This window comes from Colossoma macropomum, unplaced genomic scaffold (genome assembly GCF_904425465.1).
Source record: "Colossoma macropomum unplaced genomic scaffold, Colossoma_macropomum, whole genome shotgun sequence".
Classification (NCBI taxonomy): Eukaryota; Metazoa; Chordata; class Actinopteri; order Characiformes; family Serrasalmidae; genus Colossoma; species Colossoma macropomum.
The window spans coordinates 7,757,628-7,773,220 of record NW_023494810.1 but is presented as its reverse complement, the minus strand read 5'-3'; the positions used below and the strand labels follow the sequence as shown (position 1 = coordinate 7,773,220).

General features: G+C 38.5%; 1 protein-coding gene across 1 annotated transcript in view; it reads right to left on the bottom strand.

The window, feature by feature from the left end:
* Positions 1-11,995: 11,995 nt before the first annotated feature.
* lmcd1 (LIM and cysteine-rich domains 1) overlaps positions 11,996-15,593 on the bottom strand; it is a 34,480-nt gene continuing 30,882 nt past the window's right edge. Inside the window, exon 6 of the mRNA XM_036559997.1 lies at positions 11,996-14,502. Within this exon, the coding sequence (XP_036415890.1) occupies positions 14,365-14,502 (138 nt within the window). The 3' untranslated portion in view covers positions 11,996-14,364. The remainder of the gene's footprint in view (positions 14,503-15,593) is intronic.

Below are 15,593 nucleotides of genomic sequence, written 5' to 3'. Positions count from 1 at the left end.
CACTCTATTAGTAGCCCTCATTAAGCCGACTTACTGTTCTTCTTGGCACCACTGTAGAGCCCTATTTGGGAATAGTGTGCTTGTGCTTTTGGGGCCAATAACACACGGTTTTCATACAGTATTCATTCAAACACTTTTGATGAAAATTATTGGCAGAATGTTGAGAAAATTCAAATCTAACTGCCACAAACAATGTCAAAAAGAACGTATATCTATGTGTGTATTGCTGTGTCCCAATTCAGGGGCTGCATCCTTCAAAGGACGCGGTCTATGAAGGCGTGTCCTTCAAAGGCTGTGTAGACACATGAACTGAAATGAGACGTTCTGCTTTACGGCTGATTTCCTGTTGGCGTCACAGCACCGCTGTTCTTGCCCTTATCATTGCATCATGAAACACCGCTCTTGTCAAGTTCTTTTACAGTTCTTTAAAGACGGAACCAGAAACTTTGATTTTAGTCTTTCATTTATTAGATTGTTTTTTTAACATTTGTATCGTTTGCTATTCGACTCAGTTTAAACCCAATACTTACATTTAAAAGTGTCTCCTCAGCCATTCACTCCTCTGCTGACGCCACCATGTTCTCAAATCCTTCCCAGCACACAGGGAACTTCGGGATATGTTGACTGGCGAAGTATCCATAAGTATATATGGCGAAGGATATAAATATCTATTTTGCTGCTGTCGGAACAAAATCTTGTATCTCCATTTTTTTTGTTTTTCAGTTTTTGATATAATTTGAAAAAGCCTGTTTACATTGTATCAAAATTTCATGATGAAAAGACCAAAAGAAACGGACCAAAATGACTTAAAAAGTCTGGTTCCATTGATTCACATTAAAAGTAAATTATGTTTTTTTTCTTCTCCTGTAAAGTTACCATTTTGGAGATACAAGGTTTTGTTCTGACATATGGCTGCTGTCGGAAACAAAACCTCGTATTTCCAAAATGCTCCATGCTCCATAACACAACTAACTAATCTAGCTTTGAGATTTGAGATTTGCTGTTAGAGTAGCATCAAGCTAGCGGTGGTTCACATTCACATTCCTAGTTTTATATTGTTTATTACTGGTCTGTATTTAAGGTAGTAAATTCACACTTTATACCTATATACTCTGATTCATCTGAGCTTTAGCTAAATACACCATTCTATAAATACTCCTATACACTAACTGTCCTAAAAGTGAAACAAAAGTAGACCATTTTTACATTAAACGGGTCTTTTAACTTCATTAAACAGGTCTAAACTTTTGTAAATTATTACATACTAATGTAGAGACTTCAAATATCATTTTAACAGCCACCTTCAACAGTTTTAACTGTAGGATATTTTCTTTGCATGTGTCAAGTATCAGTACTGGTGCTGGTATCAGGATAGTAATTTTGGGTAATGAAATCAATGTTATTGCCCATCCATAAATATACAGAAACAAAAGAGCAAACAATAAACTAAACTGCACGACAAACTATTTGTATGTTCTCCAGATTTGATGAGTGAAAGAAAAGGTCCACATTGTCACATTAGGGCTTGTTAATAAGCCCAGTTTTTTAGTTTCACAGGATAAAACTGCATCTTTCAGTCAAAGAAAAGCAGCCAGGAGCTGAAGACTGTGTGGAATTTGGCTGGTCTAAGGTTGATGATCAAAGTCAGTCTTCACAGTGAAATCCTCGCTGTTCAAAGAGCACCTGCAGCGTTTATGTAAGTCCTGTAAGAGTGAAGTAAACACTGTGAGAGTCAGTTCAGTGCCTTAACTGTTATTTCAAATCTGTGGCTGTTAGTCAGACATAGTAAGACTGAATCCAGCACTGTTGCTCAAACAGGACAGGCTAAAGACAACTTTCTTGTTTTCCTGTTATTTTCTATTAAAATGTAATGATTTTTGCTCCGCCTCTAAAATAACTTCTGAGTTTTAGTTACATCACTGCGCACCAGCAGCTGGGAAGACTATTGACCAAAAATAAATGTTTACCTCCCCCGCCTGTCATCTAGTGCAGACGTCGGCAACCCAAATGTTAAAAGAGCCATTTTGTACTTTCAACAGAAATCAAACCACTTTGGGAGCCTCAACATTTTATGTCCATTTGATTAAAGTAACGTTTTACCATCCTGGCTGAAAATATTTCTTAATATTTGCCAGCTAATGTCCTGGTATAGACTAAATAATATAATATAAATGAAAATGCAGACTTACTTCGCTTTGCTTTAAGCTTTAGCTCAGCTATACCTGCTTTTCTCACATCTCTGACAGGAAGCTTTTCCTCAAGAGTAGAAAAGTTTCTTGTAAAAAGTCCCTCAACTTTCAACTTTTTACGAGGCTGAAGTCGCTTCTCATTCTCCAGCTTCTTGTTTGAATTTCCTGTTCCACCTTACATGGTGCGGTAGTTATATTCTGGCGCCTCAGGCACTATTTAAGGTGGAACGAGAGAATTTGCACAAGAAGCTGGCAAGTGAGAAACTGACGTTTGACTGACTGATGTTCGTCTTAAATCTTTCTCTTTGCTGTTTCGTTAGCTACTAGCTGGGTGAGACTGTGGTCTGCGTTGCTATGGTGACCAGCAGTCTGCATGGCAAACTTCAGGGTTAAAGGGTGAATTGGCAGTTACACATTAACTCCAGCATTTAAGAGCATTTATTGTTAAAACTCTATTAGAACAATCAGCAGAGCTTTATTTTACTGCAGAGGAGGATTATTTTATTTTTACCTAAAAATCTAATTCTGCTGTGGAGCCACAAAAGGGCAGTGAAACAGCCACATGATGCTGATCCTTGATCTAGTGGAAACGCCAGCTCAGAGACCCTCCTGATACCGGGTTTCACTCAGTAAATCATTATGGAGGGAAAAAGCGTTGGTTTCTTGTTCGTGTTGACTTTAAGAATTCCACTGCTTTCTCAAAATTTCTACATAAATCATTGAGATGTAAATATTCCTGAGTGACTCAGCTGTCTAAGCATTGGCCCTATCATCAGATCTTGAATTTGATGATGCTACAGTCATCCGTGGCCAGGAGTCCAAAAGAGCATAGTTGGCCTCGCTCTATCTGGGTGGGTTGAACAGAACTGGTGGTTAACGTTCTCCTTCAAGCACGTTCAGCTGTCCAATGACGTTGCATTAGTGGCATGACTAGGAGGAGTCCTAACTAGTGGGTGGAATTGGATGCAACTAATTTGGAGTGGAAATTGGAAAGTGGACATTGTGTGTCCTTCTCCAAAACAAAGCCGTTTCACTGTTAATTAAAGACTAAAGGAATTCAAGACTATACATTTATTCAAAATTACTGCATAATTTAATCATTGAGATGTAAATAGTCCTGAGTGGCGCAACCATCTCAGTGTAGGAGTTCAACACTGTGGATTCTGCTCTGTTTTAAAGACAAAACTGCAGTCTGGCAGAGTGACTCTGTCTTCCATCTCCAGGCTGCTCACATGCCTGTTTATATATATTAACAGTGACATTAATACACAGTTGTGCGCAAAAGTTTGATCATCCCCAAAAAAGTGATTTTCCAATGAAAATAAGCACATTCTCTGCGTGGAGATCTTAAATATCAAATTTTAGTGCTCAGCTGCCATATATTTGCTGAGTTTAACCCCTTAACAAGGCATCGGCCGGTCGGCAGGCCCAAAGTCTTATTACACACTTCTATAACCTGAGAATAGCTCCATTAGTTTGCATTGAAGTACCTGTAGTTACTGAGTAATAAGGCGTTGTATGAAATAAACCTGGAATGTTAAGGTGTTAACATATTAGGGAAAAAATAAATTATAAAATATGTGCCATAACTTTTGCGCAGGCTACATTTTATCTTTTTATTTTCCTCCCAATGTGTTAAATTCAACAAATAAGCAATAATTGTGTATTAAAATGTGACATGTAGCACGTAATCTGACTGGGACGCCCAAACTTTTGCATAAGAGTGTAGTTTTCAGACTTTTAATGCTTGTTAAATGCTCATGACTGACTTACCACTAGTCACCTAGCTGGTTGTTATGACACGGTGATAGAAAGTAACAGTTTATTCTGGTCAGTAGAAGAAACAACACCATGCTTTAATAATTCAGGTAAGCTGTACTGTAATATTCTACCACATTTAGCTTCCAAGTTATTATAAAAGCACAAATTAAGTGCATTTTTGTCTGTACTGCGCTCTCTGCCTAAAATAACCCATGTCAGTCGCTGCTCATTATCATTCTTCCTCTCAAAAGCTCGCTGTAATTATGGATGATGTAATGGGCAGGGAATGTAATATGTGAAATTGCTGGAATATTTGCAGCGCTTATGTAAACACTGTGGAGTTATTCCTCGCCGCTCGGCTTTTCCTCAAATAGAAGTGTGCTCACAGGAAGTGCTGGGGCTGCCAATGGCACGAGCCCAGCTGCCGTGAAATCACAGATTCCTCTGCCTTTATCCCTGGATATTAAAACTGTAACATTCAGCCCGACACGGACACATTAGCACCACTACCTTCACCTTCAGCCTTTTTCTTTCTCCACCTGTGATTATCATCATGTTTTCTTTTTAGGTGTACAAATGCAACCTCATCTTATTACTAGAACCAGACTGGGCCTTTAAGACAGATTACATGTAAATGACCTCAGTTCTGATTGGCATTAGGTAATTAGGTAATGCCAATCAGAGGTACAGTACCACATTATACATACATTGGTATTGTACCTCATTCAAAAAGCAGTCCAGGATTAACTTTTACTTCAACAGGCAAATATACAGTGGGGTCCAAAAGTCTGAGACCACTAGTGCTTTACTTTGCATTCTTTTCTAATTGAATACAAACATTTTCATTACAGATTATATTATCAGAACAACAAACTGACTGAAAAGTTGAATCTTTGAAATATTTTCATAAATATCAGAATTTCTTGGCATTTGTTTTGTTCCCCTTTTGCTTTAATGACAGCGTGTACTCGAGCTGGACTCCACAAGTATTTTGCAAAAGCCTCTGATGAGCAGATTAAATTCTCCTGAGAGTCGTCTGAACTTGAGCTTGGAAAGAAGAGATGAGACTGAAAAACAGTCTAACCTTTTGGTATAAAGGCCTAAACATGTTCAGTGTGACAAATTTGCTTAAACATGAATAACGAAGTAGAAATAGTGCAGAATCTTAAATATTTCTTCTTTATTTTACTATTTTACTATGCTGTTTATTATTCTTTAGGAGAAAATAGCAGATTTTCAATGTACTCTCAGGCTTTTGGACATGACTGTGTGTAAATCTTTTGGTTTTTGACAACATAAAAATAGCAAATTCAAAACAAGACATTTTTGCAGCTTAGTTTTCGTGTATGGATCTAATGAAATTACGTTTTGAAATTTTAGCAATGTTTACAACAATTTACACATTTGTATTTCAAATAGAAGAGAAAAAAATTGGTATTTGGAGTCTTAATTATATAGTTATATATAATTAATGATATCAATAATCGTATAAACCACAAGCCATCTCACTGTAGATAGGCTCCACTGTTACTTAATAACTACTGTGACTTATTCAGTAACTGCAATTAATTACTCTGTATCCAGTATAAATTATTTGTTGCTATGACTCCTATGATTTTGCCAGTAATTGATATATTACTCAGTATGCAGTATGAATTATTCAGTAACTGTGATTAATTACTCTGTATGCAGTATGAATTATTCAGTAACTGCTATGATTTATTCAAAAACAATTGTTCAATTGTTCAGATTCAACTATGAATTATTCAGGATCTACTATATTCAGTATCCAGTATGAATTATTTAGTGACTACTATGAATTATTCAGTAACTATTACGAATTGTTTGGTATCCACTATGAATTATTTATTATCTACTATTAATTATTCAGTGACACTAATGAGACTATGACAATAATGTGTAAGTTGTTGACAATAAAGAGTAGTTATAAGTGAGGACTGATGTGTCAACTCACATACACTCATAGTTTTATTTTTATTTAATTTTTTATGTTCCTTTTTTAGGTATGTAAAAAGACGGCCGTCAGTCCGTGCCACGTTTGTATTTGTCCCTTATTTTGATGTTTCATGTTTTCTTTATTACGTACAGCAGTTCAGTGAACTCTTCACGAATACAGCTGATCTCCCTATTTCCAGGGTCAACCTTACATAGAAGTGCCGTGTCTGTGCTCGAACTCCTTCACGGTTGCTTAGCGAGGCTAAAAGGCTAACTAATGAAAGGCCTCCTGACAGAAAGCCTTGGGTGTGTCCACTTCTGCTGCCCCACGTTTGAATCCTTTGAACCGGGTGGCGAGACCCTCAAGACATCTGGAGAAGGAACGTGTCCAAGCAGGCAACAACAAACATGATCACACAGATACACTTTCCTCTGTTTATCTTATTAAAAACAATTAACAGTCAGGAAGCAGCCTGGCAGGAGGAGCGTGTCCAGGCAATCTGGCGGCCGTGTAGATGATGTAACAAAACTAACAACCTGCAACATGCCGTCAATGATGTAACTCAACATTTGACTTCTCTCGCCTTTATAAAGGAAATGGAGTGTTAGCTGCAGATAATGGCATAATAGGCATGAACTAACAGCACATAAAGCATTTAAGAACAGATTACATCATTGTTAAAGGGGCACTCCAACCAAAATGAAAAACTGCATCTGTTGTAAAAATGCTTACTCGCCTCCTACAGTGGTGTCAGAATAGTACTAAGAGTGTAATTTCCTGGTTTAAAGAGGAGGAAAACTCCCTTCTAATGATGTATCCTGAAGGTGGAAGGGACTACAAGCAAACTACTGGGGTGGACACTTGAGGACAGGCTATTTGAAATACAAAAGAAAGGCAAATAGCTCAATATCATGACTGTGTTTATTATCAGTGCCTTACTGCATCCCTGTATTCGCACAATGCATGCTGGGTATTGTAGTATAAGAGCACGGATGGGCAAAAATGCAAAGAGGATATGGATTCTGTCAAACCGATGAGGTTGAGGGATATGATGCTGCACTAAAGAATTGTAAATAATACAACAAATAGCATTAAATGCTAGTTTTAAGCTAGAATGCCCCTTTAACCCCTTAGAATCTTAGGCTTATTACATACTAAGGCTTATTATTCAGTAACTACAGGGGCTCCAATGCAAACTGGTTGAGCTATTCTTAGGTTATGGAAGTGTGTAATAAAACTTGGGGCCTTTTAAGGGGTTAAATAAACTGAGGAGGACATCAGTATACAAAACATAAAAATGCAAGGTTAAATATGAAACTTCATACATATCAACTGTTTATTCAATAGGTCCAGAAAATACATTTGAAACATACATGAATGCATATAGGAACCAAGTCAACTTGTGCATACAAACAAAGTCCTAAAATAGAAGATTCAAAATATGAAAGACAAAAATATCTACTCCAGCAAGGCAGAAGTCAAACTATAAGCATGAAACCTCACCTACACAATCGAATGCCGTTTTAAAACAAACAACAAAATACAACGTGTCAGTCTGTTCAATTTATCTCTGGACAAGCCGTTTAGACGCATACCAACACAAATTGCTTTCAGATTTATACTGGATGAAGGCCTCAGAGAGTGCAAGCATTCCAACACTGACATTTCAACTAGTCTTACTACAAATCAGCCTACGAGGCTAAACTCCATCCTTAAACTGAACACATAAAGGTCTGAGTCAATTGATTTAATAGCCCCGCCGAAAAAGAAATCATTGTTTTTCATCAGTTTTCTGGTCAAAGCTCAGCATTCCAGTTGGTTTTGTTACAATTTTGAAAGATATTTTGGTACATCAATCCTTAATATCAGTGCTAAAAATAAGAAAATGAGAATTTTGACAATAGTGCTATTGGTATTAAGATAATTGTATTAATATTTCACTTTTTAAAGTCACAAAAACAAAGGTTCCAGTTCTGATATTGTTTTTTCAGTTGAAAAAAGTACAACACTTCCACTGGTTTGTCATCATTTATAAGCATCAGAAATGTTCTAAGCCAAAATCTGTCCAAAAGTATCCAGACACCTCGTCTAACTAGTGAATTCAGCTACTTTAAATCGCACCTATTGCTGATGCAGGCATTCAGTTGTGCACATTGAGCTTGTATAAACTACATAGAAAAGCATTGTCCAATAGAATGGGATGCTAAGGAGCAGCCATGCGTGTGCCTAAGGTCACTATGCTCAATGCCAAGGGTGGGCTAGAGGGATATCAAGCCCCCCAGTATAGGGATGTGGAGTGATGGAGCTCCATCCAACACCTTGTGTACCAGTAGGACCAATGCTTTTGTGGCTGAATGCAATCAAATTCTCACAGCAACATTTAGTGTAAGGTCTTTAGAGTAGAGTGGAGGCTGCTACTGCAGCAAAGGAGGACAAACTCTCAATTAATACCCTTGATTTCAGAAGAAAAGCTGGATGAGCAGCTTTGGACACATAGTGTATCTAATAGGCACTCAATGGTCAAGGCGTGTCCCTCAAAGTGCTGCCACTGTGAGATGGCATTAGGCTTTGGTACCTCATTGTGAAAGAAAAACAAGTTCCTACACGATTCCATCACCTCTTCACGTACCTCCACTTTGACTCCCCCTCTTAATGCTCTATTACCTCTGACTGTGTGAAACTCAATATTCATAATAAAATAGGCCTATTTACAGGAACTTCACCAAACTGTCACGTTTCACATAAAAGGCACGTTTCTTTTCTCCTTAATGTTTGACTAAAACATCTGTATAAATATTCACATCAACGCCGAAATGATACGGGATTCTATTACTTCCAGCAATCCAAACAGATCAGCCTTAGACGCTGTTCCAAAGGCTACAAGCGCAGCCATTTGTGGCATTGTTACGTAACTCTAACGAATATGACTGATTATGATTGTAACTCAGATATGATCAACATCATTTGGGTAATGATAGGGTGAGGAAGACTGACAAACAGTATTACAAGGCTTCAGCCACGAGCCGCTCTGCCGTGCTGATAGATGCTCCTCTCCGTGAACTCGAAGCGTTTTCTCTCAAGTGGTCTCGGTTTTATTATTAATAACGAGTTTCCCACCAGGATGCACCACATCAACACAAAGGGGGGGTGAGGTTTTGGCTAGTGAGTTGTACCCAGATAGATGTTAGGTTTCTCTGTAATGCTAATCCAGGTGGAGTAAGATCCAATTTCTACATCCTATAGATGTTTATGTATCAGCATCAGCAGATACGTCCATGGAAAATAACTGATATCAACATCGGCCTAGAATTCCCATGTCAGTGCAGTGCTGATCATCTTACTTCTTTCCAAACGAGGCTTCAGGTTCTATTTCTTTGTTTTATTACACAATTATTTTTCCACTTGGTTTTAGGGGGACACTCAAAGAAACAAAAAACAATTTATTTATGTCCTTGTCTTATTGCTTATGCACAAGTGCAGAGCTTGGCTGGTGCTGACCACCAAATGGAAGAGCCAATAAATGTTGCTAAGATAGTTAGAATTTGTGTTCCTAGTGTGGTTCAGTTATGTGAAATTCATGACTCGTCACTGGCTCAAATATTGGTGCTGGAAGAAAGTCCCTATGAAACAACAATGATGGAATCCTGGGCTGCTTTAACTCACAACTTTAACTGTGCATCCTCATTTTCCTTTTCTTCTTTTCCAGAAGAATTGACACTAAACATGTTTGCCCCTCATTCAGTTGTCACATGTTACTCTGAACTGCCCATATCAAACACTTATCTCTCATTATTGACCGACTTTTCACACGAGCTTGCCTTAATGAAATTTAAACATCAATGATTTAATTAATTGTCATCCAACTTTCACAGTACCCCCCCCATTAACTGTGATCATCTAATAAAAACACTGGGTGGCGGTTAATTTCCCAGTGATGGGCTGCAGGATGTAGGAGGGAGGAATCGAGGAGGCATCAGTTGGAGTTTTGAGATTCATCCTAGGAAACATACTTCCAGGGATACACCCCCCATGAGCACCCTTTGAAGTTGGCTGATGAAGCCAAGTACATAAGGATTTTTGGTGACACTTTACTTGAAACTTGCTGCAAACATAACATAATCATGCATAAACATGCCAAGACAGATGTCTTATGCCCCATGTGTCAAAACAAGGCCCACACAGGCCAAGTCAGGCCCATGACACAGTCCTATTCAGCCTGCGAAATTATTCTAATTTTCTATTCCTATAAGCTCGTTTCACCCTGAGATGCACTACAATCCCCAGCATGCACTGCAACATAGCGTGCGTTCTGACCCCCTTCCTCCAACGACCATCTCTGGGCCAGCGGTTACACAAAAAGAAAATATGCCTGGTGTCTAGTTTAAGCAAATAGGCAGTTTTAAAAATACTACTAAAACAATTTATTTTTATTCAGAAGCATTTTTGGATAAGTATTCAGTGCCTATTTTGCTGTTGCAGTTTCAGCATATTTTGAATAAACAATCGTGGCAAAATGTTAAATAAAAATGAAATAAAAACACAACTGGCCCACGGATTTGCTGAGATTTCTCTGTCTTATGCTGTCATGACAGATTATATCCAGTAATATAACAGTGTCATGTTAAAATGAATTGTCATGGCAGCTGTCATAATGTTTGATGTCATGACAGCCAACTAGAGTGCACTTAGCACAATTCAGCATATGACATAAGCTGTCATGACATCAATCTGCAATGACCAATTCCAGTAACATTAATGTGACACTGTAATATTACAAAGACTAAAGACAGCATATGACATCTATGATATGTTTATGGCATATTAATAGTACTGTTATGAAGCAGGGTTCAAATAAAATGTTACTGAATTTTCACATTAGCATAAATTTGAAATCCAAAGAAGTAAACAGACCATCAGTGCTAATGAAATAAGATTGTAGAAATGGTCAATGAAATGAAACGGCAAAGCAATTATTATTTAAATATATACAATTAACCCACATTTTATTTAATCTGCTACATTTGTGTTTAACCTTTGTGTGGTGGTGATGTTTTTGTTACTCAGTGGTCTGGTGCACCCACCACATTATTGTTTGTTTAAATCAATATAGACATAACAATTAATGTAAAAATAACAGATGTTTTCACAAGTGGTCAGCGTAAGGTTCTCCTTTAGCAGCTGTAGCCAGTCAGCTACATGGCTGTCCATGTTGTCCACCCTCACACACACACACACACACACACACACACACACACACACACATATATACAAACACATACACACAGACACACACACACTAACAGCAGGCCATGTAGGAGGAAAACAGAGTGAAGGACACAGCACCTCCACACTTTTATTCCCCGCGTGTTCACCCCAACACCACATGTAATATAAATGTGTAGGAGGTGAACAGTGTGAAGGCATTGGAAATGTGTTATTTTATATGTTCTTTACAAAAAATGGTAAACATTGAAAATGGGTCCCACAGACCCCAACACCACACAAGCGTTGAAAAACACTCATAAAACAAGCCAAAACTGATTCTAGCTGATTACTAACTAAAAAACTACAACAACCATTTCCTGTTTTTGTTTTCTTCCAGCATGAACCACATGAACACAGCCAAGTGAGCTGAACAATTCCCTCCTCACAGAAAGTTAACATCTGATTTACACTTGAAAGCAGATTGCACGATCCAGCTCGAGCCACGGGAGACCGTATTCAGGCCATAAATCTCAGGGCGGTCAAATATTTACAAACACACTCAGATGAAAAGGTCTCGCACGGGCCCTGTCGGAACTGTTTTAATCGCTTCCCCATGAACTCTTACCTACATGCTTAGAAGAGAGAGGGTCTGGCTTGTCTCTCTGACAGAGCCTGCAAATGGCCACTTGCGAAACTCATCTGCGAGGCCCCAGATGGATCACTGTGCTGGCGGAAATGGGGGGATAATGTTTTGGCTCTGCTGAGGATCTCCCCCTCTCACTATAGATCTTTAAAACAGTTAGCATTACTGCAGTAATTGATTTGTACAGTCCTGACTATCCTCTGACTCATTACTGCTTTAGATCATATGCAATCCTCCTGCTTTGATGGTTCATATATGTGTCTGAGCTGCATCTGTCATTGATGTGAATACACTTCAGAGCTCTAAAAGGAAATGTATACATTTATTTTATAATTAAGTTAGCTCCAGCTGTCAAACTACCCACACTGGTGATGAGCACAGAGATATGCGCATGCAGAGTGAAGCGTGATCCGCATGATTCCAGTCTGACCTCATTAGTCACATAGCAACATATCAAATATGTATCTAATCTAGGAATACTTATTCAAATCTGATTTGAAAAAGACGACAGTTTTGTGTTGACACAGCTCTGAATCTTTTATAGGAAAAAAGTTCTGTAGTCTGAACAGCAAGAATATTAGAGCTGGGACCACTTAGCTATTTATCGCTAATTATAAAAAGTGGCCATAAAATCGATAAGAATTTATTGTTTTTGAGTTTCCATTTTTGTATACATGAGCTTTCTGATCCAATCTGAAACTTCAGTCAGGGAAAACACTATCACTAAACACTGTAGTTTAATGCTAAGTCACTGTGAGGTCTTTTCACACAGATGTGCATTTATGCATTTAATGTGCTAAAACCTTCACATCAAGTTTGATGCACTTTTTTATTAAACACTAAAAGCTTGAAGAAGACAGAGGAAGAAAAAATTGATTCATTGAATTGCAATGTGATAAATGTATGTTTCTTTTATCCAGTGCGACTGAAAGATACTGGATAACACACTGGATAGCAGCCCATTCTGCTAAAATTCCAACAAACGGTACAAGAAGATCCACCACACTGAACTCAACCTCTACTGTGTGTGTGGTGGACCTCGAGGCTCTGCTGCAGATCGGACCTCTGTGCATTAAATAGAATAAAAAAACTACAAGAGCAACTATGAGTTCTGACGTGAAAGATGGCATTTGCATTAATGTTAACATTTTCAAAACTTGACGTGCGTTTTTGAGTTGTAGTGAGGATTTAGTCACTCGTTTTTGGTGATCGGATCACGTTCAGATTTTACATGGCTGCATGAAAAGCCAGGCATAAACACTCCCAGGACGCATTGCGATCTAATTAGGATCAGGTCATTCAAACCACATTTGGAGGAGGTCAGAGGCGGATCGTGACCACATTGAACACTAGTGTAAACGGAATGCGTTTTCAATAACCACTGCATAAACAGCAATGTGTCTGCCAAGTGAGAGGATAAACAAGGAAATACAAGATGGAGAATACATGAGGCTGGAGTTCTACCGAAACCAAGAGCCTTCTCTCTTCACCACTGGCAGATAAAAGCATCTAAGCCAAGTTTGGCAATTGATACAGTAACAGAAAAGTAAAACGGAAACAACATAACATTTTTAAGCAGGATGGTAAAATCACATCTCATCTGGTCCAACTGGGGATGCATTTTAGTGAAGTGTAAATACCAAAGTTTCTCCAGATATGATCCGTACATGAGACACATATTAATGCATGGTTTAAACAGACTCAGCGTCTAAAAGTCAGATTAAAAAATCAAATCAGATTCACTGTGCTGTGTGAACAAGGCCTCTATCTTTGCTGTGCTTTCGTAAAACTCAGTTTCCAACACCCCATGAACAGCACAGTGTCTTAACACTGCTTTGCTTGCTGTCTAATTCCCAGGGAAGTGAGTGAATAGAGCTTGGCTTCAGAACACACAACCTGAGCATGCATAATGTGTCTGGATGTCACCCAGCTGATCTGTGAGTCATTTATAAGCTCTCACGTTCTATGCAAGTCACATGCCATGTGACTTGCATAGAACCAGACATGGAGGTTCCAGAATGTCCCTGCAGACCAGCACTAACGTCCCACCCTACACGCCATCACCTCTTCTTCTTAGCCAAGTCAAGCCCATGAGTGCATTATATCATGGTGTGACGCAGTCGTGCAGTGTGTTTTATGTCTAAACACCAGGGCGTGGGTCATTTTGTTTACAAATTCTCAGTGATGCACTAGGATCGAGCGCGACTAAGTCACCCTCTGAAAAGCCGGGCGTCTGGAAAGCAAACTTTATCATTGTTCACCGTTGCAGGTATCTGCTAATAAAAAGCTCAGCTATATACCGTTTTGTTTGAATATCAATAAAGCCACTACCTTTACTAAGTCTGCAGTGGCTCGTCTATTTCCCCATGCATAGCCAAGCAGGCACCAAAATGACAAACTCTAGTCCATAAATAATACAAAGCTAAAGTCGATAAAGTCGCCACAACATTATTTTCATATGCTGATCGGTCTGCTATATAGTGGAAGTGCTATCAAATATTTTGCCATGTTCTGTGTTTAAAACAGGCAAAAAAACAAATGATTGTAACCTAACTGGCCTTCTGCTTCCACTAAGCAGATTGGTCGTGCTGGGTATAGTTTAGGCTGATTTAGACCGGTTTGGATTGGCGGCGGCTGCTGCAACCACACTGGACGTTGAGGCCTTGACCGCACTGCCAGCAGCAGAAATGCTCCTTGTGCCAAAACTGCCCATTTGTTTCCTGATGGAAGATCTCAGAGAAGATGAGCTGCATCAAAGAGTGCGAGAAAGAAAGAAGAGGAGAAAACAGGTTAGCACTCCAAGTATTTTAAATTAGATTTCCGAAGGTATTTCACCTGCAGATGATATTATTTACCAAACCAAACAAATCATCAAATTTATCTCCCAACATCTGCATAAGCCAGACAGAGCCTGTCCGATAAGTATGAAAAATTGGAGTCAGGTGGAAAGTCACACAGCTTTGCTTACACTCATGCAAGCCCAAATATGGTGACAAGAACCTCTCAAATGAAAATATGTGCATTTATTTATTGTTGTAAAATAATATATACAGGCATATTTATCATGACATTGCAATATATTGTAACATTGCATATTCAGTGTTATGAGTGATACATATCATTATATCTGTATTTTGCCATTTGTTATTACGGATACCACTCTGGGTTAAAGTGCACAGTTTTCCCCTTGCCTCAAATGTAATTGTTCAGCTAAGACAGGTTTGGTGCCTGAAGTTTGATTCTTTAGCTTTGAACTGGAGGTATGAGGCTAATGTAGCTAAAAAGTAATTGAACTTAAACTCCACAGTTAGCAGTGTGTAAAGTGTATGCCTAAATCAACACACACTGGCCACACTGGCCCCAAACTGTACAGTAGTGTGCAAAAGTCAATGACCACTATTTTTTTCCAGTCAAAATGGCCATTAAGTCCAAGTTATCCATTTTTCAACATCAAGACAAAAAGCAGAAAAAACGTGTTTTAACAGATAATTACAATATTAATTACTAAATACAATATTAAATGATTGTTATTTGCCTTTATTGCAGCATCCATTCTTTTTGGTCCATTTGCTTTCAGTTTTTCTCAGAAATCTGCAGGGATATTTTCCACATCTCCAAAGTTGAGTCTTAGAAGTTGGTTGTATTTTCTGCTTCTCACAATTTAAGCAATTCCAAACACATCCAATGATACTGAGGTCTGGACTTTGTGGTGGTCAGTCCTCTTAGAACATCAGCAGCGTGTTTGATTTCTTCTTTTTTGTCTATTTCCTCTTCTCGGTAATAGTTTATTGACAGCTACACATCCTTTCAGGCCCATGGTGCTGAGTGGTCTTCTCAC